This window comes from Chelon labrosus, assembly GCF_963514085.1.
Source record: "Chelon labrosus genome assembly, chromosome: 11".
NCBI lineage: Eukaryota > Metazoa > Chordata > Actinopteri > Mugiliformes > Mugilidae > Chelon > Chelon labrosus.
The window spans coordinates 12,512,667-12,536,414 of NC_140344.1; the positions used below are offsets into that span (position 1 = coordinate 12,512,667).

General features: G+C 41.1%; 3 protein-coding genes across 4 annotated transcripts; all 3 read right to left on the reverse strand.

The window, feature by feature from the left end:
• Positions 1 to 284: 284 nt before the first annotated feature.
• Positions 285 to 3,789, reverse strand: mapda (N6-Methyl-AMP deaminase; the record flags this gene model as incomplete). Its single annotated transcript, XM_084555845.1, has 10 exons — positions 3,201 to 3,789; positions 2,929 to 3,059; positions 2,632 to 2,692; positions 2,467 to 2,554; positions 2,300 to 2,381; positions 2,028 to 2,154; positions 1,688 to 1,768; positions 1,470 to 1,608; positions 1,286 to 1,386; positions 285 to 476 (listed from the first exon to the last, which is right to left on the reverse strand). The coding sequence occupies exons 1-10, from the start codon at positions 3,240 to 3,242 to the stop codon at positions 285 to 287; spliced, it is 1,044 nt and encodes a 347-aa protein (XP_084411971.1). The 5' UTR covers positions 3,243 to 3,789.
• A 505-nt stretch (positions 3,790 to 4,294) lies between these two features.
• Positions 4,295 to 18,537, reverse strand: LOC311495460 (tyrosine-protein kinase CSK-like). Its single transcript, XM_084554907.1, has 13 exons — positions 18,123 to 18,537; positions 12,410 to 12,507; positions 12,172 to 12,285; positions 11,897 to 12,009; positions 9,679 to 9,898; positions 8,770 to 8,863; positions 8,576 to 8,641; positions 8,304 to 8,403; positions 8,134 to 8,224; positions 7,978 to 8,051; positions 7,289 to 7,484; positions 7,103 to 7,189; positions 4,295 to 5,962 (listed from the first exon to the last, which is right to left on the reverse strand). Exons 2-13 carry the CDS (start codon positions 12,422 to 12,424, stop codon positions 5,777 to 5,779), a joined length of 1,356 nt encoding a protein of 451 aa, XP_084411033.1. The 5' UTR covers positions 12,425 to 12,507; positions 18,123 to 18,537; the 3' UTR covers positions 4,295 to 5,776.
• A 163-nt stretch (positions 18,538 to 18,700) lies between these two features.
• Positions 18,701 to 23,279, reverse strand: edc3 (enhancer of mRNA decapping 3 homolog). 2 transcript variants are annotated; one of them, XM_084554905.1, is made up of 7 exons: positions 23,135 to 23,279; positions 22,720 to 22,885; positions 22,398 to 22,624; positions 21,969 to 22,307; positions 21,724 to 21,877; positions 21,361 to 21,578; positions 18,703 to 21,256 (listed from the first exon to the last, which is right to left on the reverse strand). In XM_084554905.1, exons 2-7 carry the CDS (start codon positions 22,881 to 22,883, stop codon positions 20,922 to 20,924), a joined length of 1,437 nt encoding a protein of 478 aa, XP_084411031.1. In that variant the 5' UTR covers positions 22,884 to 22,885; positions 23,135 to 23,279; the 3' UTR covers positions 18,703 to 20,921. The 2 variants fall into 2 exon arrangements, with proteins under 2 accessions (XP_084411032.1, XP_084411031.1); XM_084554906.1 differs by having other exon boundaries at positions 18,701 to 21,256; positions 22,720 to 23,279.
• Positions 23,280 to 23,748: the final 469 nt, after the last annotated feature.

Sequence of the window (23,748 nt, forward strand, 5' to 3'; positions counted from 1 at the left end):
ATGGATATCACTTTATTATGCTGTTGTTGTTTTTGTTTTTTTAAATCAGCCCTCCCCCCAAATACACAAGTCATAACAAGTTTGTTCTCATGTGTGTAACACTGCACATACACTGTAAATCAGCAGAAAACAACACACTTCAGTTTGAACTGTTCATTATATTCCCTTTTTTGTTCACATGATTCCTATAAATACTTGTAAAAAAAAAAAAAAAAAAGTTACTAGAAAGTGTTTTCAAGCTAAAATCTGAGGTATATAATTGTCATTAGGCTTCACTGAACAAGTCACTTGAACATGCGAGACTCTAAATCGTTCCACTTCTGTCTGAGCTGCTCTTTGACGGCCTCTGGGGCGAAGATACAGTCTATGGCCTGCTGGGAGAGCTTCCACGCGGCGTTACGGCTCAGACCGAATGTGGAAGCTGCCAGCTGATATTCCTGAGACAGGTCCGTGCAAAAGACTCCTTTATCATCGGTCTGTAACAAGAACAGCAGTCATTCAGGGTGAATCATCATTTTCTCACATTTCTCCATAAATGTTGAAAACGAGAGTTATAAGCGGCAGTTAACAGGAAGGCATTGTCGAAAGACGGACACTGAGCTGCTTTGGGGGAGTGGTAAGATGTAGTATTTTGGCTTCTGGTGTATCGTTCTTGATTTAATGACATTTTAAGTCCCACAACTAAGTAAAAGTGCAGTGCCTGGACATGGCTAAAAAAAAATCTGAGTTAAGGGAGTAGAAAACGATATCAAAAAGTTCATTTAAGAGATTTCATCAATTTATATAATTTTAGTACATAGATTTGTATTAAGATAACATTAAATATACTTTGGAAGTTGGTGAAACTGGTTAAATGACTAAAGAGACGTTTCATGCTTTTACTTGATAGTTGTCGGTGTACAGAGGAAGTAATGGGGTGAGAGACGGGGTGACCTTTAACAAAATGTGAACTCTGAAATTGAAGCTGTGGGGATTTAAGACTTGGATGATGGCCTAGGTAAAGTTTTGCTTTTGTGTGTGCTGGTTGACTAACTGAGGACCAAAATAGAAGTGAGATATCGTTAAAACATCTGTACTTTTCCTGTCAAAATGTCTACCATGAAATAGGCTGACTCGCTATTTCCAGTAAGCCATAACAGTTAATCAACATGCACAAAAGGGAGACGTCCCATACGTTGGAATGAATAATTACGAGACTTGTGCTTTTAGTACTGTGACAAGTCAAACATCTCCTGTGAAAATGATTTGTTACATCGAAAGAGGAAAGAACAAAGGCTGAACTTACACAGATTACACTTGGGTGTCCCAACTGGTACCAGTATTTGAAGTGATGTTTGGAGTAACTTGGCACAGTTTGTCCTTTGACATTCGAAGTTAGACATAGCTCTACAAGAAAACAGACGAGGAAATGAGATGTGTCTCAACACTGCACATCTCACACATTGTTAATGGTTTCACACGTGTCTTACCAAGCGGTATATTGTTCTTTAACACTTTGTCGACGACACTCTGAGATCCGCCCACTTCAGGATGTAAAAAGGTACCGTGACCGATTCTGTCTGGAGGAAGATTCAACAGCAAATCGGACTCCTCCAGCTGTGACGGAACCTGCAACAATTTTCATTGTATTCATGTAACACTTGCACATATTGGGGCTAAAGTACTATGATGTGTGAAAATGTCTTACTTCTGACAGGTGCAGGGACAACTTCAGTCCAGAGTTCTTGGCCTTTTGTAAAGCAGGAATTAAGTATTTGCCATGGCCCACCTTAAAATGAAAGCCGTATAGAATGTGAAATATTAGGACATATTCCTACAGAACGCATAATGACGCAATAGGTGATATTCACAGTTTAATGATTTCGGTTGTGCATGTGTTAAAAAAAATGTGCAATTTTAGAAAAGATTTGTATTTGTAAAAAAAAAAACTAAAAATACACTGGGAACCTTTCTACATGTGCACAAATTGCACACATAGTGCTGCTCAGTGATACTTAACCACCTTAGCCCCAAACTGTCTCACTCACCGTCGGATCACCGCTGAGGTCAAGTCCCACCACCAAACCATCAGACGATAGCATGAAGTCCTCGGCCAGCTTCACCGTCTCCATGGCAACCTCAGTCCCATTCCTGCGGTCAATGGCCACCAGAAACCTTCAAGATAAACAACATTTTGTATCACGCACTATTGCGGCCAGAACTAACGCAGCTACATCATAATAGTGAAATATCAAACTATGTAGACAACGAGTTCCACACCTCACAACACCCAAGAAACATTAAGACCGGGGTTGCCTACCTGACATCAATGTCCACTCCCTCATCTTTACACTGCTGTATGGCTTTGATGACAGTTTCGACATAACTCTTCTTTGTCAGTCCTAGAAAATCACAATAAATCTGTAAACCTAATCGAATGTTAAAACTACCCTGGCAAAATATTAGTCTCTACACTGACATCCTTACCTGTGTCTTTCTCTTCTCTTGGTGTACTTCTTAGCTCCAAGTACTTGACACCATCAGCTGCAAACTCCTTGATAACATCTGTCGCCACCTGCAAGAACAAAATTAAATATATGTTGCTAACCTTCTGGGAAACATTTATGAGATTTAAAACGCTTATCCACTCACCATCAGGATGTCTTCCTCTGTGTCCACCAACTTGTGGATGACCTTGAAGACCTCAAAACACCTGTGGACATGCCAGCCATGTTGTATTGTTCTTAATCCGTTTAACAAAGACCCTCCTCCATTTGTCAGACAGTTTGTCAGCTTTAATACAGTTTACAGCTAAACATATATTTAAGAAAACCATCTAATGGGCGTTAACGGTGTTTTCTTGGGTTATTTATCAAATAAATCAATGAAAATAATCTTAATTAATCTGTAGGATATTAAAATGTGAATGAATGGCAGAGCAGTACGCACTCATCCAGTGTCCTCCGCTGGCCTTTGCCGATGGCAGTCATGCTGTGTTCAATGTTGAGATGTGGTTTCCGGCTGATGAGCTTCTCGATGGTTTGGAAGCTGACAGAGCCGTTGAGGTGAGCGTGGAGCTCCTGGGGACAGTCAAAACGCTGACGTTAGCAAGTAGCTAGCTAGCACAAACGTTAACGTTTACTCTGAATAAACTACTTCAATAAAGTCAGTATCTTTTAAACGTCTGTCAAAAAACAAAAACAAAAACACTGCTCACTTACCACTTTTGGCAGCTCCCGATAAAAGGCAGCATCATCATCCATCACAAAGTAAAACGGGAAAAAAGACCGAGCTGCTCCTCTTGGGATCTCTGAGTTATTCTCTGGCTACAGCTGCCTTTGTATTCAGGGCGCATTTTACCGGAGCACCACGATGTGCAACAAAGAAATGAGCCCCCGCGCCCTCTATAGATTAGTCCCTTTTCATAGTTCCGCTTGATGGGCTTTTGCAGCGCTGTATATACGGTCACTCGTCGGTTAATTAGGTACACGAGTGAACACGAATGTATTCTAATAAAAGCGTCCTTATCTTCGCTTTAGCGTTTGTTTAAAATAACCTAAAGAGCCGTTGAGCCGTGTTTTCTCTGCCGTTTCTAGCACTATAACTGTATTACGTTACACCGGCACGTGTTTCTATGATTTTGACAACCCCATTTTAGTCAGTGAGCTGGGCTAAATAACAGAAACACTTCATTGCTTATTGCACTACAGTTTAAGAGCACCGCAAACTACTTCCTCCAAAATGAATGACAAATTAATGTGAACACTATACTACATTCCTGAAGACAAGCTTTAATGCAGGGCTGTTATATTATAATGCATTTGTTTTCGCAAATGATATATGCAGTAACGTTACATGCTATTTTGTTTAAGCAGATCCAGAAGATTGGCTACATCTATGTTCAAAATTGATTAAAGGTATTTTATCACTCCATGAGTCGGAACTCTGTTAATTGCTAACATAGACATTTTTTTTAAATGACTAAATTATTCTGAATAACTTTAGACTTATGTGACATATAATATTGCCCCTAAAAAATTTTCAGGTCATGATAAAAATAAACCTGGAGAGCTTATTTTATGTAAGGGCTAATGGAAATTTCTGGTTATATATTATATATAACTAATTTTGAGAAAATTGTGTTTAAAGATATGTACTGTAAAATGTGTTTTACTGGAAACCACTAGACCTGCCACCCTTTGATTTCTTACATCATGTCCTGAAATGTTATTTTTAAACATGCAAATAAGAGAATGCTAATTTGCTGCAAAACTATAATTGGTGAATTAAACACCTAAACGTGTAATTTGAGTGTTTTCTTTCCTCTAATCTGAATAAAAGACGTTACCATAAGGAAAATGTAAAAATTGACCAGTGTGTTGGCTTTGTTGTGAAGAGTGCTTGATTTTATTTGACTTGATGTAGGAAGAGTCACAGGAATATGACAGTTAGTCGACAAGACTTCATCATTTTAATTATATCACAAACTGTACATTTCTTGATGAAGTGTAAACACGGATTGTGGTGAAGCGGGGCTCAAAAATGATGCAGAAGATCTGGATGGCTGGATGACTGATAGGACTTGTGGACAGAGTCACTGATGAGGGGACGGACGAAGAGGCTGATAGAATGGATATGACACTGAAATGACAGCTGACGGCAACTAAGAAAGGAAGGGGTTTGACGGACAAACTTGACAGAAGCAAAATCACTGGCTCATGGACAGACACATTTTGGCAAAATCGGATTAGTTTAACTGAGAAATGAGCAACATCAGGAGAGAACATGTATCTTTTTGCTTTGTATGCGAAAGGCTTCTTGAATTTGCATGTACTTATTTTTCTATGTGAGATGTCATTTCCTTATTCATTTTAACTGTATTCAGAAAAAAAAACAAGGTCCTGTCTGGCTTCTAGCAACATGTCAATGTTGAAAAGTTTGTTAAAAACAGTTTCTCCAGCAAAACATTTAAAAAATGTTTTTTTTTATTGTGGAAATGCCAGCACAGAACATTAACATTCTCTTTTTGTTTTACGTACAAAATCCAGCTGGTTTGAATAAATCCAAAAATTTGCTCAATAAAACCATTTGCTGTCGGGTGGAAAACTCAGAACACGAAAATGCAGAATGATGTCACAGGCGTACTCGTGCTTCCTTTTTGACTAACAGAGAGATCAAAAAATAGGCATGACACATTTTATATAACAATAGAAATTTAAGCTGCACAATTATAGTTATTTTAATTTATTCCTTTAAACAAAAAAATCCAACATTCATGCAAAAAGGTGTACCTGGAAACTGTAAAAAAACAAAAAACAACAAAAAAAAAAACTTCCCTTTAATCCTCGATCTGGTGAATTTAGTCATCTGAGTCAAATGATACTGGTTACAAGTTCATAAAATGAAATGACGCCAGTGGTCTGGATGTCAATGGAAAGGACGTGAATGGTATGAAAACAAGTCAAGACACTATAGTTCTGAGGCAGAACTGTGCCGTAAGGAAAGACTCGTCTTTCCGACAGTTATTCATTCACTCTTGATAACAGAATGAGGAAGACATGGTGAATCTTTTGGTCCTTCTCAACAGAGCATTAAAGAGTCACCACAGTTCAAAACAACTGACATGAAGCACACATTTGGACTGTTTTACATTACGGTTAATGCCAACACTATTCGTTGTGGGCTTTGCCAATTAACACAGTACTTGAAATAAAGTTTTTAATCCCAGGATATGGTCCACGTGGTCAAAATGAAGAAAAAGGAAAAGGACTTTTTGAACTCTCCTGTCAGATCTCTCTCATTGTTTTCGTCCCATGCCTTGGGTGATATGCTGTAGCCACTCCTTCAGCATTTGAAAGCTTGGCCGAGCAGCAGGATCAAGGTTCCAGCACTGTTTCATGATGTTATACACAACTTCAGGACAGCCGTCTGGACAGTCCATTTTGTAGCCCTTCTCTACTCGTGGCACTACGTCTTTTAAAGGCTACAGGAAAGAGGAAAGTGGTTTGTAGAACGTGTTTTAAGAAGCGACAGCAGAACATATAAAAGTTTTACATAGTAGAGTGAATTATGTCACACAGTCTGCAATCTCTGCAAACTATGTATCTAGATAAAATGTATCACGACTGCATTAAAGAACAATATATACAGCAATTATTAAACAGGCCACTTCCTAAATTTTAGACTTTTTTTATGCATAACATTGCTTTAAGAAAACTGAATACACATAATGTACATTTGTGTCCTCTAGTCACAAAGCCATATACCCTTTGTTTATTAGGATCACAAAGGTCGAGGCTGTAAATGAAATGATATATACACTGATAAGGCATAACATTATGACCACTGACAGGAGAAGTAAATAACATTCGCCATCTTGTGACAATACAATGTTCTGCTGGGAAACTTTTGGACCTGGCATTCATTGGTGTGGATGTTACTTAGACATGTAGCACCCACCTAGACCAGACCAGGCACCCCCACCCCATAGCAATGACACTCCTTATCCAAAAAAGGTTCAAAAAAGGCAACTGGACTTGTGGAGTTTTTTGACAAGACGTTTCACCACTCATCCGAGTAGCTTCTTCAGTTTTTTTTTTTTTTTTAACCTTTTTTTTGGATATACCATGACCTGGATGACTGAGAACCTTCACAGACAATGACACTCCTTGATGGCAGCAGCCATCCCCAGCAGGATGCAGCCAGACACAGGCACACACACAAAAATGGTTTAGGAACAACTCAAAAAAAACATGAAGAACAGCACAAGGTGTTGACCTGGCCTCCAAATTCACTAAATCCCAAACTGATCAAGTATCTGCTGGATGCCCTGGAACAAGCCTGATCCACAGAGGCCCCTCCCCTCAACACATAGGACCCAAAGGCCCCCACTAACAACACTCCGCTGCCAGACACCACAGGACACCCTCAGAAGGGCCATGTCCATTCTCTGATGAGTCACACCTGTTTTGGAGGCACAATGGAGACCTACACAATATTAGGAAGGTGGTCATAATGTTACGCCTGATCTGTGTATTTTATCTCTCCCCTTTTTCAGAGCCCTAATTCCTCTTTAATATGTACTAAACACCTACTGAATGTCCAAAAATATATGGATACTTACAATTCTTGGGTAAGGAACACGGCCAAAAGAGTAAATCTCCCAAAGCAAGATACCAAAACTCCAAACATCTGACTTGGTGGAAAATTTCTGTGGATTTGAGAGAAAGATATTCATGTCAGAATCCCTTTCACTGTCTGGTTGACATGGGGTAAAGGCCAAAAACACACTACTCCTACAGGAGTATACCTTTTCTCTGAGAGCTTCCGGTGATGTCCACTTCACAGGCAGCTTAGCGGTATCCTGAGTGGAAGAGGCCTCCTTGGTCAAACCAAAGTCACTGACTTTGGCGATGTTGTCCTCTGACACAAGAACATTGCGGGCAGCTAAGTCTCGGTGCACAAAGTTATTGGTCTCCAGATACTCCATAGCTTCACAGACGTCTCTGCAGAAGAAAAGCAAGAAGGTGCGGGGCTCAGTTAGATGCGCCGAACACATTATCTGATGACACTACAAAACATGGATATTCTTGGGGGTTCACTGAGACATTTTCTTCAATTAAACATCAAAAAAACATTTGCAAGACTGCTCCTGTCAAATTCTCTCTTAGCCTTCAGGCTTCAAAATCACCAAAGCAATATGGTTAATTGGAAGAAATACAGAAATATAACAGAGCTCTTCCTGCCTTTTTTTCAACCATATATGGTTAAACACGGAAGACAAATGGTATTTTATTTATCATAATCAAATATTTTAATGTGAATGCTTTAAAAACGTTGTGTGATGCACATCTTATACCTCAGTGTTGCATAATGAGCATACTGACGTAGCACAAAACACATTTTCTCATCAAAACATTGCTCCACGGTATTGCTACATTACACATTACAAGACACGGTGTTACAGTGGATACTGTGGGACATTGCAGAAATACGCACAATGAAAAATTTAGAAGGGCATCTCCACCAAGAACTGTCCGGCCCCTGGAACGTAAGTAGTCAACCAAACAGCCCTAAAAACAATAAACAAAATGTTATATATTCATAAGAGTATTAGAGTATATGTACATGAAATTATCATAGTCAGCCACCTACCTTGGCCATATACTCAGTTACTATAAACAGACTCCCGTTCTCCTCTACAATCACTCCAAGCAGCTGGACCAGGTTATCGTGCCGTAGTTGCCTGATGAATGAGAGACTTGTTATTTTGGGATCATTTGCATCTCTCAAAAAAGAAGTAATAAAATGTTTAATTTCCTTACGTCATCACAGAAGCCTCTGCAATAAAGGCCTGCGCTGTAGCATCATTTTTTATGCACTTCACAGCTACTTTAGTGCCTCTGTAGTCTCCCACCATGACATCTGGAAGAATCACAAACAATGAACCGGTCAGCGACATGATCCTGAGGTAAACAGCCCACCTCTTTAATTGTTTTGTCATTGTTTAAGCATTGATAATACATGCTGCATCTGATTTCTGTCTGATCCAAGATGGTCTGCCTTATTCTACAAACGTAAACTAAAAGCTACTTGCCTCCAAATTCTCCTTTTCCAATAACCTGCTGCAGCTTCAGGTCCTTTCTGTTCATCGACCAGCCACCTGTTGGTTTAAAGAGGAAGCAAAATGCTATAAAAAGATATAACGGGCACATACTGTACGTGCTTCTGATAAACAAGAAGGGTAAAGAGTTTCTATAAATGATAGAGAACGGACAAACTGAGACCTACCCTTGGAAAACTCATCCTGAGCGGCCACCGTCCCCTCCTCCAGCTTTGGCTTGATTAGCCTGGTGCACAAGCCATCTGCGTCTTTGGTGTAGTGCTAGGTACGATAAAAGATACGAAATGCATGAAATATGTTGTTGTTCATTCCTCATGGCCTGTAAGACTATTTGACTACAGACCCAGAAACTACCGGAAAGGCAGTCAAAATTAGGATTAGCAAAATGGCAAAACAGGTTTAAAGATTTGACGTACATTCAAAGTAATGTACCTTAACTTGTCCACCAATCTGAATAATATATTTTATCAGACATCTTGAGGATCAGTCTAGCGCACCGTGTGAGGCGGTCTTAGTGTTTAGTCTGTTTTTGTTTTCCACCTGTTCTGTTAATACTCTTCGTGTGCCCTTCTATTAAAGCATAAATCTGTAATAAGTTTCTTTTAGCAAAAACAGATATGACACAGAAACCCTAGCATTACAGTCCAGAAGCACTAAAACTTGGTGAGCGGTGCATCACAGCAACCAATAGAGGGCTGTCTGGTCAAATGAGCAAAACCAATTATAATGGATCACTGAGAAACTTCATACTCTTCAGAAACATCTGCTTTTTCTCCGTAAAATAAACAGCATTTTACAGTTCAAAATAAGGCATTCACACAGGAAAAGGAGTCATTTTGAGAGTAAAGGCCTCGTGTCTGTTTGAGGTTAGAACTCTGAACCTCAGCATACTGTTCACTTCCTCTTTGTGCAGTTCCTGGAACATATAATGAACAGGAAGTGTCACAGCCTCTGCAGTAGCACGGTTACGCGGGCAATCTAAAACGTACAATACATGCACCGCTCAGAATAGCGCTGTTGGAAATGCCAGAAGGGCTTTTTTTATTTACAGTAAACAACAGAATTAGCGGTCTCACCTCTACCAGCTGCATGAGGTTTTCAAAAAAGACATCCTCATCGATAGTGAGCTTGCCGTCGTGGTAGATGATGCGGTAGTGCTCCACCTTGCCATCGCAGCTCACACATAGCGTGTAGTCGCCAGGGAAGTTGGTGCTCTCTCGCACCAAGAAGAGGCCTGTTTCAGGGGGGTTTAGCAAGCACTCTGCCTGATCCCGAGTTATCTTCCCATGAAACCATCTGGAAGTAGAACAGCCACAGAGGAATAAGTACGCACAAAAAAAAACTGATCATATCACACACTAGTACAAAATACATTGTAATCCACATGTGTCCTTTTCTGCTGTCAGCATTTAATGTTGAATATTTTAGTCTCGTCTTTTATTTGACATAATGCACGTCGTGAATTTTGTTTTAAAAGTCACTTCATGTATAAAAACCGCCTTTCCTCCTCCTATCATATTTTGCAGTGTCTCACATTTGAAAGCTGGTCCTCGTGCTACAAGGTGGATACAGCTGGGATCTTAGGGTTAGGGTTAGAGTTGTCCCTTTGCAAAACCTTTCTGCTGCTGGATGGATTATTTTGTCAGTTCAAGAATTGATGTTTTTCTTTACAGACACTAAAGGTTTCACTGATTTGCACTGTTGATTATATTTCCTTGGTATTTTCTATGTGGACTACTACAATGTACTCTTAGCTTTTTGTTAAGCCCTGATAGTTGTTTTTAAGTTTTATGGAGTTTTATGGAGAGGAATTATACTTAACAGGTCTTCATATTATTATTATTATTTTTTTCATCCATGCAGATGTGTTTACTTATATGTCTGCTGGTTACTTTTTGAGTGTGCATGTATATATGTGTATGCACGATTATGATCATTTGTTGTATAAAATGACTGATGAAGGTCAAAACAAAGCTATTTATCTTGATTGAGTTGGTCTTTCCATATCATCATCCAGAAATGACCCAGTCAGCATTTGAAGAGATGCCTTCAAACATTTTAGGAGCTATGACTCAGGCCAACATCTGCATGTAAGGGCAGGAGATCCTGACGGTAAATAAAGGGCCTGTGTGGCTGATCAGTTTCTCAATGTCTGAAAGAAATTTTCATATTCCCCTTGTTTAATCAACCCCACAAGGTTATCATTAACCTTAAATACGCCATTAATGCAAATACAACAAATACTGGGTTCAGCTTCAAGATATGTAGCTCACATCGATTTACATATCCACTGTGACCCATTATATTACAGGGGCAGCTTTAAATGAAGCTTTCAAACTATACGGTAAATGCATTTGCATTTGGCTCCATAAGAAAGTTACATTTAGATATCACAGGAATACCTTGAAAAGCTGACACAAAGGCTTTTCTTCACAAAAAAAAGAAGCAGCTTCCCTCTGAGTTGTGGGAAGAGTATTGTTGAAGCGGGTTTCCTTTCAGTTCTGTTTTATAGCATGTAATATTACAGACACAATGTTCTCTGAGGCCTCTAGATCACCTATACTTACCAAAAAAAGAATTAGATTGAGAACAGCATGTTCTCTACATTATGATATTCTATGTGTATAAATAAGACAACATACATGTACAGTAGGTCTATAAAGGTACACATATGAACTTCTGATTTAGGGTCAATGCTGGGCGGACTGGGCTTAGTTGGGCTATTATTTGTAACTACAAGATATGTTTATTAATTTTAAATCTCTTTGCATGCTTTTTTTTCCCACAGGTTGTTGGCACTGGGAGGCTTGTGCTCATGTTACGGGACATGATTAGATGATCAGCTGCACTATAAATGAACTCTTCAACCATACAAATACATGCACATGGAAACCCAGCACGTGGACAAAGGAGTAGATTTTTTAGATTGCTTCAGTCTGAAATAGCAAAGAAACGACAGGAAACTGTGCAGAGTTCATGCAAAAAAGGAGGTGGAAGCAGACACGAGCGCTCTGCAATTACAACACCGCCCAACCAAACTGCGGTCTTCCATTCACACAACGGCAGCGTCGCTGCCCTGACAAATAGGGCATCTGCCTTCAGCAACTACACAGCAACAGGAGGAGGGCGAAGTTGAGCTATTTTAACCATCGCTGCAAACACCACTGAGAGCTGGTTTGTTGGAGAGAGATATAGACAGCAGAGACTGTACACAAAAGCAATCCTGCTTGTTTGCTTCGAAAGTAAAAGAGTGGGTATCAGATCTAAACAAACCATGATAACCTCTGTACTCACGGCATTAGACTCAGCTTGCCCCCAGACTTGACACCTTCCCTCTTCTGAACATAGTTGGCTGGAATAGTTCCCTCACGACCTGAAGCATTTTTAGCTTTGTACCAGTTTGGATCCTGAAACATGAAATGTCAGCAGTTACTACAATAAATAAATAAATAACTCCATATGTTTTCATATTTAAAAACAGAAAGTGGCTCTGTAAATTCACTCAAACACAAAACTCTGTCTTCATACGCACATTGGCTTGGACACAAATGTAGCATATCAAGCATTACCTTTGTGACAACAATGATTGTCAGTACATCTCCTTTGCTAAAGGGCAGGTCCTGCTCTGACGTCCCTTTGAAGTTGTACCTGGCCACGCACTCTGTGCCCTGCGGCCATGGAATCTACAGCGACGTGGGCAGATCACATGATAGAAAAATAAAAAAAAGATTTTATTTGTGTGTGTGTGTGTGCGTGTATCCGCGTTCTGACATGCACCGCCGTTTGTACTTTACAGGCTTATCTTACCTGGACCTCTGTCATGGTGAGGTGGTTCGATCCTCTCACAGGTGAGGTTTTCTAGCTGCTACCATTAGAGCTGGTAAACACACGCAAACATGTGACACCTGTGAAGAGAAACAGGTCAGTGTGCAGGACGCTCCAGTTTCGCAGATATTCACTTTAACCACAAACAAAGTCAACCAAGAAAATTAATTGGTGGTTTTTCTGTGTGGGGTCGCATGATAACTCAAAGCCAACTGGTCAGTCCGTATCTGAAAGCACCAGAGCACCGTCAGACAGTGGCAGTAAAAATAACTCACTCATACAGAAAGCAGAAATGACAAGTCTTCTTTTTTTAAATCACACTTTCACAACAGCCACAGAACGTTTCCATGACGTAGGACAACAGTGTGTTAAAACGGCAGCTTTCAGTGCATCGATAGCCCAGTAACACCAAGTATGAAATATACTATAACGTACGGTTTGAAATAATACGATGAATAAAAAGAGACTTGATCTAGGCTACTTATTATGTAAGTCATATGGAATTTTGCCTCTTTTTTGACCTAAAATGGACAGGCAACGGTTCTCCATCTTAGCCATAGGTCTTGCAGGAATCAGGGAAGCTCTCTTCAAACGCTGGAACGCAAACTTGTGGTGAGATCTGACCAGGCCCGAGGGATTCTTCCACCCCAGCGTTTCTTTATGTCAACAAAGCAGTCGATGCGACAGCAACTTTAGGCCCAGAGTCCCTCCGGAGCAGGAGTTTCCATGATACAAACACGATGAAAACAGAGCAGAGGCGTCATAGTTAAATGATGACCTGTGGATTAAGTCATGCTCAACATCCTCCCCCTCCCTCTCTCCTCGCCTGACACTCCACTTCCTCTCTTCCTCTATCAGTTCCCATGGAGAGGTGTCAGGTCTCAGTGGTCCGAGTATAGGGAAAAATCCTGGCTCCGATACACGGCCACTTAACATGAGGTCACATCCTTCGACATGTCCATTAATGCGGAGTCAACTTCCTGTATGACATCCCAGAGTTAAAATGCTCCAGCTTTAGGGCAGGGTGCTAAGAAACATGATTCATACACTGCATGATATCCTCTGGCTCCGCTCTTCTTATTAAAAGGAATTGAAAACATCATCTTGCATATTTTCGATTTCACATGTTCAAATAATAGCCGGCCTTTTATTCCGACACCAAATGTGAGACTTTTCTCAGGGAAGACTGTCATCGCCGGTATGATGGGGATATGGCGGATGTTGCCCCCCGTGGAGTACTGCAGCTGTCTTCAGGATTGAGACTATCTGGCTGCATTTCCCACAGAACTCCAGCTCTTCTATGTTGCACTTTGACATTTAACACTGTGCACGAGGTCGAGAAGAAAACCAAGAAGAGTGCACAGTCAGTGCTAGCATCTATCTGAAAACCAAAGTGTTGAGACGCAGCACACACCCCTAACGGTTTTAAAAAGTTCAAACAGTGACACGGTCTTATCAAATGGTGTTGGTCTCGAGGTCTAAGATCTACAAGAAAAAAATGTCCGCCGCGAGATCAGAAAAAAAAAGATCACGTTGTGTAGATACAAGTAGATATTTTGTCATCTATTTTTAGTGATGCTGCTAGCGTGGGGATTTTACTCACTGTTGGTCAGCCCACCAGATCCAAACTGACTTAACTAACCATGAAATGAGCTAATATGAAATTTTGTACATACGCTGATTGTTCCCAGAGGATGAATTTAATTGTGGTGAGACTCTCCCGACTTTAACTATGCTCTACATATTTATTACCAGTTAGTAAAATTTCAACATGCAATCAAACCAATCTATGACAGTTGAAGATTACATTATACCCACTCGACATAGTGGAATATGCCATTTTGAGCAAGTTATCATGCTGATATAAGCATTTAGTGGTGCGTAATGCTACTTTAGGCAAATTCTAATCCAGTCCACCAGAGCTATAAATGTCTTAGGGATAGGATACAGTCCAGATCATGAGAATTTGGACAGCAGGGCCCTATGCAAAATAACATTTAATATGAGATAGAATACTGGAATCTGCATTGAAGTGGCAAGTCTCGGCTTTAACTTGAGTTTTATTTGCATCAACACAGCATTTTAACAATTGCCCAGTTTGCAAGCATTCCAGAGCAAATGTGCACTGAATATTTAATGGGCAGCTTTGTTTTGTTTCACATGCATCTGGATGAATGGAGATTTATGACAGAGCATTCTGTGTGAGCTGATTCAAGCATCAGAAGATATTCTTCATCCTTCAACAAAGCAATAATCCTAAATCAGTTTTTCAATTGAGGAGGTGGAATCCATCGTCAACTGGCCGAGTCAATCGCATGATCTAAAACAGACGGAGCTGCATCGTACTCGCTGAAGACCAGACTAAAGGCAGAAAGACCTCATAACGAGCAAAAACTGAGGTCGACTGCAGCAAAAGGAGCCTGGAAGATAAAGATAAGTGTCTGTTAACGGATTGAAGTCTGCACTGCACTGCAAAGGATTTTTCACATAATATTAGATTAGAATAGATAATTATTTTATTTATTTTTTTTGTGTGGTTGCATGAGGCCCTTATGGTCAGTTTTCTGCCTACACCAAACAGTTGTCGAAAGAACGCCGCAAGTTTGGAGAAGCAGAAAGTATCAGCACAAAAACCAAGTCATGAACTGCTGTCCCCAGCAAAACATATTTTAGCCACAAAAACCAAGGTTCACCTAAAAAAAAGAAATCTATTTGTTTCAGTGGGTTCTATATTTAGAATCTAATCACCACTTTAATTTGCTGACAGCCACTCTTGTCTAATGAGAAATATATTTATATATACACAGTATATATATATCCGACCTATGATCTTTTATAAACCACAGGACTGCATCGACAAAAATTGTTGTTTTATCTTACAGAACACAGGAGTTGCTGGTCTACCACTGCCTCCATCAGTACGTGTTACTATGTTGAGTTATGTTTCTTGTGTTGGGTGAAAACACGATGATTTACTTCTTGAAGCAGGAAATCATGCGCATGGTTCTCTGAAAGCAGCAAAGCCATCAGAATTTGTTGATTGCAATAGAATATGTGTGGACGAAGCGCTTGGAGGCGGATTTCGACAAGAGAGGAATGGATCAACGGGGCCAAGGCTGCCACACAACGGCACTTTTAAATTAATGTCTTCTGGGACATTGAATGCGTCTCAGCAGCAGCTCGCCAGAAGAGTGAATGGAACAGAACAGTCAGCCATGGAGTCACACTGCCATTTCCAGAGAGCGCTACATGGAACCACAACTTGCCCCTTTCAGGAAGCACACAAGGCCGTCATTGTGAGCCGGTCAACTTTCTACTGACCCCTGTCCCATTGAGAATCCCATCATCAGCATCAATCTGTCCAGTGAGAAGATTTAAGAGCCACAATGGTTCAGTTCAGCACATCCGAAAATATGAATTGTTCCTCAAAATGTTATAATCTAAGCACTGTACAAGCAACTTGCCACGACGGAGCACATGTATGAGATGAATTAGTACACCCAATCGACAGATGTCATCAGTCATAAACTCACTGACAGGATGAAGTCGAACAGAGTCAGGAAAGAGAAGGAACAGCATAATCCATCAGTCCAGACTCAACTGTTTTGCATATCCTGACATCCATAACAACACTACTGATCAAATCAAGCCTGTGAACCTGCTGACTCTCGTCGCATGCAACTCAGCTGTACTCTGAGCTGCGCAAGTCAGCGGCACCCTGACAACACAAAGCAAGACAGGACAAGAATGCAGAAATGTCTTCTTTGGCCTCGTTTAGAGCTGCCACTCCCTCGCCTACCTGCAGACAAAAAGTGAGGTAAAAATGTTGAGCACGCTAGGTGTTGCAAAAGTGATGCAATCGAGAACGGAAGGCTTGTGGACGGACTTAGAACACTTTCGCTTGAAAACATGAATGACGGTTTTAAATGCTACTTGAAATAACAGCAAAACAACCTTCAAATAGACATCAACAGAGGTGGAAAGCACATTTACAACACCGCCATTTATAGGTACTTATACTTTAGGCCTTTAATAGCCTTAGATATTAATGTATCTGAATACTTCTTCCAGCAATGAGCATCATATCTGTCTTTAAAGCTCTAAGCTCCTATCCCTCCTCTTGTGCAGCAGGGGGTGATCCGGCCTTCATCCTGACCCTCCAGCCTCAGGATGCTCTGCAGCTGCTTTGATGCTGCTGCCCTGTTATCATCACCATTACAGCAGCAGGATGCCAAGAGAAGAGAGAGGGAAACAATGATTTCTGTACACATCCACCGAGGCTTCGTCTGCCAGGTACAAAGACAGACTCACAGAGCGGCGAGAATTGTACAAAAAGAGGAGGTTTGCATGCCAGCAGTTCACACAGCTGGGGCCAACAGTCAGCAGATGTTTTCCTCAGAGAAGGAAATCACCTCTGCCTCCGGGGGCAACAGCTGGACCGCGGTGCAGCACTGAAGAAACCGCCTGTAGGATCTGAGAGAGGAAGTATGAGTCCAGTGGTTGGCCCTGCGATACAAGCCATCATTGTATCACTTCAATGACTGATGGTTTTCTACTGTGAGGCTCTGTAAGGCAGTAATGGAAACCGTAAATGACACGGTGCAGATCTAGAACAGCATAGCATTTATCATAAATAAAAAAAAAACTGAACATCAAGGAACAAGGTTGTTTTCAGGGTAACAGGAAGAGAAACATCAGTTGCTGCTAGTCGGGGCAATCCCCTTTCATTTGACATCCAGTTCTCACAGCGAGCTTTGCATTTTACTCCAACACAAACTTCAAACGACACACACCGAGCTTCTTGTCACTACTATTGCTCTACTGCTCGTCCTGATTTTCCCAAATGAACACATCATATAAGTCAAAGCTGCCGGGCATGAACAGCGGACAGTCACTTCCTGTGCACAGCGTGCAGTGCAGGGTGCAAAGCTGCACTGCTGATGCAGCCACGCATGACACGGTGCAGGGTGGTAGCTCTGCTTTTCTGTGGTTTCAAGAGCTCTCTTCATCTCGTTTCACGAGCTTAATCATTTTTACAGTTTAGTCACACTCTGAGAGAAGAACCCTTGCTGGAAAGGGCTCCATGGCTTCTTCTGAAAGGTCTTGTTTCAGCCGGAGGGTGAAACAAGCCTCCCTCACTTCCTCTCTCTGGCAAACACTGCTTTAGTAAACCATTTTATTGTAGCGCATGGTGCTGCTTCCTGAGAATAAATGACTTAATAAGCACAAGGGGTAGCATTTGTGAACACCACTCTGCAACTTGCACATACTGCTGTGATCAAACTGTAAGTGTCACAGCTCACAAGGCCCATGACAGCTGACAGATGAATGCTCACACTCTTGAGTAAGCAAAACATCAACATCATTACCAGGACCATTATCTTACAAACTGCGGCAGAGCTGTGGGAAGAGAAGAACAAAGAAATGAAAATAAAGCAGCTTCTTCAACCCAGGAAGTCAGTGGAAGTGGCAGAAGTTTGAAGGAGGACGAAGGTCACGTCTGTCACGGAATCACGTTATGTACAAAAATGGTTTGCTGTGAGGCACCCCGAGGAGTGATCGTTACATGGAAACTACAGATAAGCATTCAGATAAGATGATCTTCACCAAACCTGTCAGTCGCTGTACATTAACATAGAGCTGTGTTTTTGAAAGATTAGAGACAGGGATCTGTGTCAGACGGGTCAGATCTTACCTGTTTTCCAGGTCCAAAAACAAACAATTGATTTGAGGAGATAACAGGTGATTCGGCTACTTCCCGGAGTCAGTTTTCATCTGAGCGACACAGCACAAAAACTCCCATTCAAGTAATAAATAACAGACAGGCGACGCTGAGACGCTGAGGCGCAGAGAAAAAAAAATCCCGATGAGGAAGAAGTGAAATCACTCAGGTGATCCGAAACTTTCAGCAGTGCAATTCAACAACACCAGGCAAGACCGCCGCGTCCCCTGTCAACATTATTTACAAAGAACTTATGCATTAAATAAAGGTCGAAAAGACTGATCGCAGCCGTCTTCTTGTTGAAAACATGAAATAAAAAGCGACAAAAGCGACTTTAAGTAAACTCGCAGCGATAACTTGAAGCCAGCTCAGTCTGATGAGAGTCTACTCCGTGCTGCTCTTTTTCCCCGTCAGAAACATTCAAGTTTTTTTTGCCCCACCTTGATTTCGAAGCGCACATGCGCGTTAATGACAGTCCAGCTAAAAATAGGCTATCAAAAGGATTCAGTCGAGCTGGTGGAGGAATTTTATCATCGATTAGGTAATATTTGCAAAAACGAGCCCAATAAATTTCATATTTTTTTTTATTGTTCCGATCTGCACATATGACACATGAGGACTGCGCTGGAACCCGGACAGTGAACTTCAATCCCAGAATAAAACAGCTGTCCTACGTAGACAAAAACGCCCACTGGCTGTTTAATGCGTTTTTTTTTTGTTGTTTTTTTTTAACTGCAAAGTGATCTTGCAAAGACTGAACACCCGCTGTGAAAAGCTGAAACATGTAAACAATCTCAAAAAGCACTGAAAAGAAAAACAGAATCTGAGAAAACAACCCATGCTCTCCGACTGTTCACATTTTGTAGAGGAATAACACCATCATCTGAAAACTTTCAGTACACAAAGCTGCCATTACAGCGGAATAAGGAAGAGCCACCAGAAATAAAAGAAAAACAATAAAAGTGGTTTCGTCGCCTCCTGGTGGCCAAACTCGGACAAAACTCCTTTTTTTTCTACCCGCATTCATTCATGCTGATGTTTCCAAACCAGACTTGTCTCAACAGATGTGCCATCAGGGCAGAGGAATGTTGGAGAAAGGACAAAACCTTTGTGCGTAAGAGTCATTTTCACTGAATCAGCGAATGAATCCTGAGCAGACTGACGTGCACAACACACAAGTACACGACGTAGAAGTGTGGACATGTCGGCGCTCACCAGATCTGGACACATTTCAGATCAATGTGGTCGTAAAGAATGAGCAAATAGTTTGACGTGATCCTGCAAGAGATGCTGCAACGGCAAAACAAGCAGCTTGTTCTTCTCAAATTACAATTCACAGTTAAAGTAATGTTAAATACCATTCGTGTACATTAAGAGGAATACTTGGTAAATTCAGGATTGTTTTGAACAAAGATCCTATCTTTCTGTTTCATACAGGGTGTGTAGATTGGCACAAATTGTTCAAGATGCATTTGAACTGCCCAAAGGGAACGCATTCATACAAGCTGTTTCGATAACTTTCATAAAAATAAAATAAAAAACATTGTAACCTGTGGTTGTAATTCAACGTAGAAGATCAAGCCAGTGGATTTCAGCCCATACATTAGTTTTTTGTCTTACTGTTCCAGGCATCTGCTGGCTTATTTTAACTTTTTTACAACATAAAGTCGCCCATTGCACAACATGCTCAAGTGTGTATCATTTCCTGTTAGTTTAACGCAACACACACATTTGAACTGCATCACCAGGCAATATACTGCAAAACATTAATCAAGACTCTTGATGTTCGCTGTCAGAGATTACGCAATATAACAGTGTTTGAGTCTGACAGTTACTTTTCTTTTAAGCAGTGCAGGACTTTTAACTTTTAAGATGACGACATCTACATGGAAGCGTAGAGAAGGTACATTAAATCTGATTCCCATAGCTGTATTTGATGAGAAGATACAGTTTCAAATTATCTGTACAAATACACGTGGCTTTGTATTTATGGAGCTGGGACTTTTAAACACACTGGTAGAGTGTTTCATCTCATATATCTGTACCAAAATTATATGAGAAAACTTACTTTCCTCAAAATGCTCACTAAAAGCTGCAAATGATTCTGACGCTCCGTCGTGTTCTCAAAGCCCTTAGCGTCACAGCCAAAGATTATCTTTAGTAGCTGCTCCATTCAACACATTCTAGACTGAAAACACAGCGTTACATATATAAAAATAAAAGACAAATATCAAATTTATATCTGACCAAACCATCAGACAACAGTAACTGAGTGTGGCAAAGTATGGCAAGCTATGAGCAAAGGAAAACCAGTGTATGCTGGATAATTGTTGCCAGCTTCAGATTACAGTAACAGCTTTTTATAGGCATGTATTATATAGAAGTGTTTAATAACCAGACGACCTCGAAACAAGGTTAGATTCAAAGTATTTCTAGCCCAGAGATTGTCCAACTCAATTTACAACTGAACATTATTTTTGACACTCCAGTTATAACCTATTTTATCTAGATTATTTGCCATAGCCTCCAACGGCAAAGACACCCATTTCTCAAAAAAGATCTGTGAAAGCTTTTTCCTTTGTCCTCTATATGCACCTTGTAGGAATAATGTACCCAACGGTGGTCCTTCAGTATGAGGGAAAAGTCCCATGGTGATTTAGAAAAATCATGGATGAACTGAAAAACAGCTGAAACTCTGGAATATAAGGCGCCAAAACCAAGATGGTCAAGGAAGGTGAAAGATTCATTCTGTCGTGTTGACCATTAGACGCATTATGCAGAGTGCAAGGGGATGACAAATTTGCAGCCGAAGGGCGAATGGTATTTGATTCCCACTTCGTGGAACACCTGACGAGGAACGCCTATGTCACACAGGTAGACTCTGCCGGCCCCATCGCCCAGTGGAAGCGGGAGGCAAAGCGAGAGGGACCACTTGGCCTCGACAGCATGTCCCTGTCCGCTAACAGGGGGATCTAAGCTGAGCACTGGTGCTCTGTTCTGGTTGGCCCAGTCAGCAGCTGCTCGGTACCAAGGCTGATCCATCAGGAATGTGTTCTCGTGGCAGTCCAGACAGTTGATGATTAGGTCTACTGGGGTGTCTGGAAGGTCTGTGAAGGCAGAGAGGAAAAAAAGATCTGTGTGACTAACTGTAAAAATACAACAAAAGCAACAACATAACAAAAAATCAACAAGCGCCACAAAGCAAGCCCACCTTTGATACTAGACACCTGTTTGCCACCAGTTTTGTTGAAGAGTGTGAGCTCGCTGGTCACACAGTCGAGCATCTTGACAAAATTTGGCAGAAACAAGATGACCTCCACTTCATGATTGGCCAGATGACGGCCGCAGCTGATGCCTTGAGCTCCCTGAACGTGAGGGCCACACAGCAGCGCCACCGTGGGGCGCTGGTGTAAATTTTTGGGAGTGAATCTGGAAGACAATTGATTTTCATACAGTTTAATTTAGGTTTTGCAAGCATTCATATATAGGCTCAATGTGTTGCATGAAATGCATATAAATGACAAAATATGTGATACCCAATGGTTATTTGGACATCTGATGTCTATATGCTCACCTGTTGGGCCCTCCTAGCAATGTAAGTGCCATCTGACTGGCACACACGCCAGTCATCTCAAGTCTTCGCTCCAGGGAGAGACCATGACGCTCAGCAACAGACAACAAGCGCTTGTGTAGTTCATAGGATATACTGGGTACAACAAGTCCAGAGTCTGCATGGAGTAAAGTAAAACTAGTTTGTATCACTGTACTTCAAATTATTTGCACATAACCACTTAATTCAGTACAATGCCAAACACTCACCAGTGCAGTATTCTTTGGCCCCAGGCTGTGGTACAGTAATCTGTCTGTACACAATAGGTTTGGCCTCCAGGATGTTCTCATCATGACGGTACCGCGCGGGCGTCTGATCCTGAGGCGTCCCACGCGACCTTGCACCATTGCGGCGCTCCGATATGTCGATCTCTGAGAAGACCGCTGCTTTGTCGAAAAGAGCCAGGTTTCCTTCAAAATCAAAGTCTGTGTCCAGGCCATCGTCCATGCCGTCTCCGAAACACTCGTCATCTCTGTGCTTCATCTGCCCGTTCTTCACGCCATTCTTTTTCGGTGTGACTTGGTTGGCCCCTCGACTACTTGATGACCCTGATGGAATAACGACTAGAGTTAATTGATATTTTACAGCTATCATTCAGCAGTATTCACTCTCACTGACTTGTACAACATCAAACTTACAGGAGTTATGTCTTCGACGAAATGCTTTAGGCTGGCCTGGTATATCCAGGTGACGTTCTCCATAACTTTTAGAGCAGTGCTGTGGAGAGTTTAGTTTCTCCACTAATCTGGGGTCACCCTTTGGGACAGAAACTGGCACACTGGTAACCTTCGAAGGTCCAGAGGAATTTGTCCTGGCATTGCCATTTTTGATATCTAAAATCTTTAGGTCCTTTATGTCAATGGCACTGTAGAAAATAAGAGATGGAAATTATCTTTAAAAAAGAAACTGTCAAATCAAAACAAGCCAAACTGAGGAAAACAAATGAGGACATAGATTTACCTGAATGTGACCTCAGGTACAGGGCACTTGACTCCATTGTGGAAAGGCTGTCTTAAGGAGATGGTTTGGCTGGACTGGTCCACAGATGAAACTTCTCCTTGATAGACTCCCAGCGTTGGTCCACAGTTAATTGACACCAAACTACCCAACCAATCCGCGGCCATATCTGCACAACGTGAAAGAGCAGAGTTTTAGTTAATGTTTTATTAGTTAATACGTATAGTAGCCACAATGTTTCCCTTTAACCAACAAGTAAAACTTCTCATAGCAGGACTTTAGAAATATTACCCGCCCGGTGTGAACATTACAGAAGTGATTAGCGTTAGCCTCGGCCTGTTATCAAGCTAACTTACTCTCTAGCGTTCATCACAAGACGCACATATTCGCTTTAATTACAGACTTGGGAGTGTTGTACCTTTTCGGAATTAACGTAGTGTAAACGGCTTTGAAGAACAAATGTGAATGAACTTCTATGTTAAGTGCTGAAAAGAAAATCGTTCTTCTCTTCGACTGTTAGCTTCTTAGCTTTATGAATGGCCCCAAAACCTCCTCCGACTCGCGTCTAGATGACCACTTCCTGTTTCCGGTAAAGACGGCCCCTTTCAAAATAAGGTTATATTACCGACCAACAACAAATGGTAAACTTGCTAATCAATCCAAAGCAACACCCTGGGTTTTGCTTTATAGAGAGTCAGCTATAAAGCTAAAGGTAGTGTGTGTATGGTTTGTTCTGTACAATGTATTGGATGAAAAAGCACTGCTTCTAAATAATAGTCTGAGCTGCTTGTGCAAAGAAACAACTTTGGATTTAGTCAGTAGCATGTAATATTTCACACTGATCTGTAGAATATGAACATGCTTGTAGACAGTTGAGCATATTGCTTACCCAAAAAAAAAAACAACTAAATATTTTCCCTATCTGTCTGTGTCTGTCTGTGACACATTAACTGGCATACGTATAATGAATCAGAGGAAGGCTATGTGCATTATCATCACTGTTTGAGAGATGCTCCTTAACAACTCTATCAA

What these genes read in the sequence shown, in the direction of transcription:
- LOC311495460 (XM_084554907.1), bottom strand. An exon ending in TAACTGAGTATATGGCCAAG is followed by an intron (nt 8,052 to 8,133) that starts GTAGGTGGCTGA and finishes TATTGTTTTTAG; the next exon opens with GGCTGTTTGGTTGACTACTT. An exon ending in GTGTTCCTTACCCAAGAATT is followed by an intron (nt 5,963 to 7,102) that starts GTAAGTATCCAT and finishes TCTTTCCTGTAG; the next exon opens with CCTTTAAAAGACGTAGTGCC.
- edc3 (XM_084554906.1), bottom strand. Translation starts at nt 22,883, where the DNA reads ATGGCCGCGGATTGGTTGGGTAGTTTGGTGTCAATTAACTGTGGACCA. An exon ending in GTACCTGAGGTCACATTCAG is followed by an intron (nt 22,625 to 22,719) that starts GTAAATCTATGT and finishes TATTTTCTACAG; the next exon opens with TGCCATTGACATAAAGGACC. An exon ending in ACAGGTGTCTAGTATCAAAG is followed by an intron (nt 21,257 to 21,360) that starts GTGGGCTTGCTT and finishes CTGCCTTCACAG; the next exon opens with ACCTTCCAGACACCCCAGTA.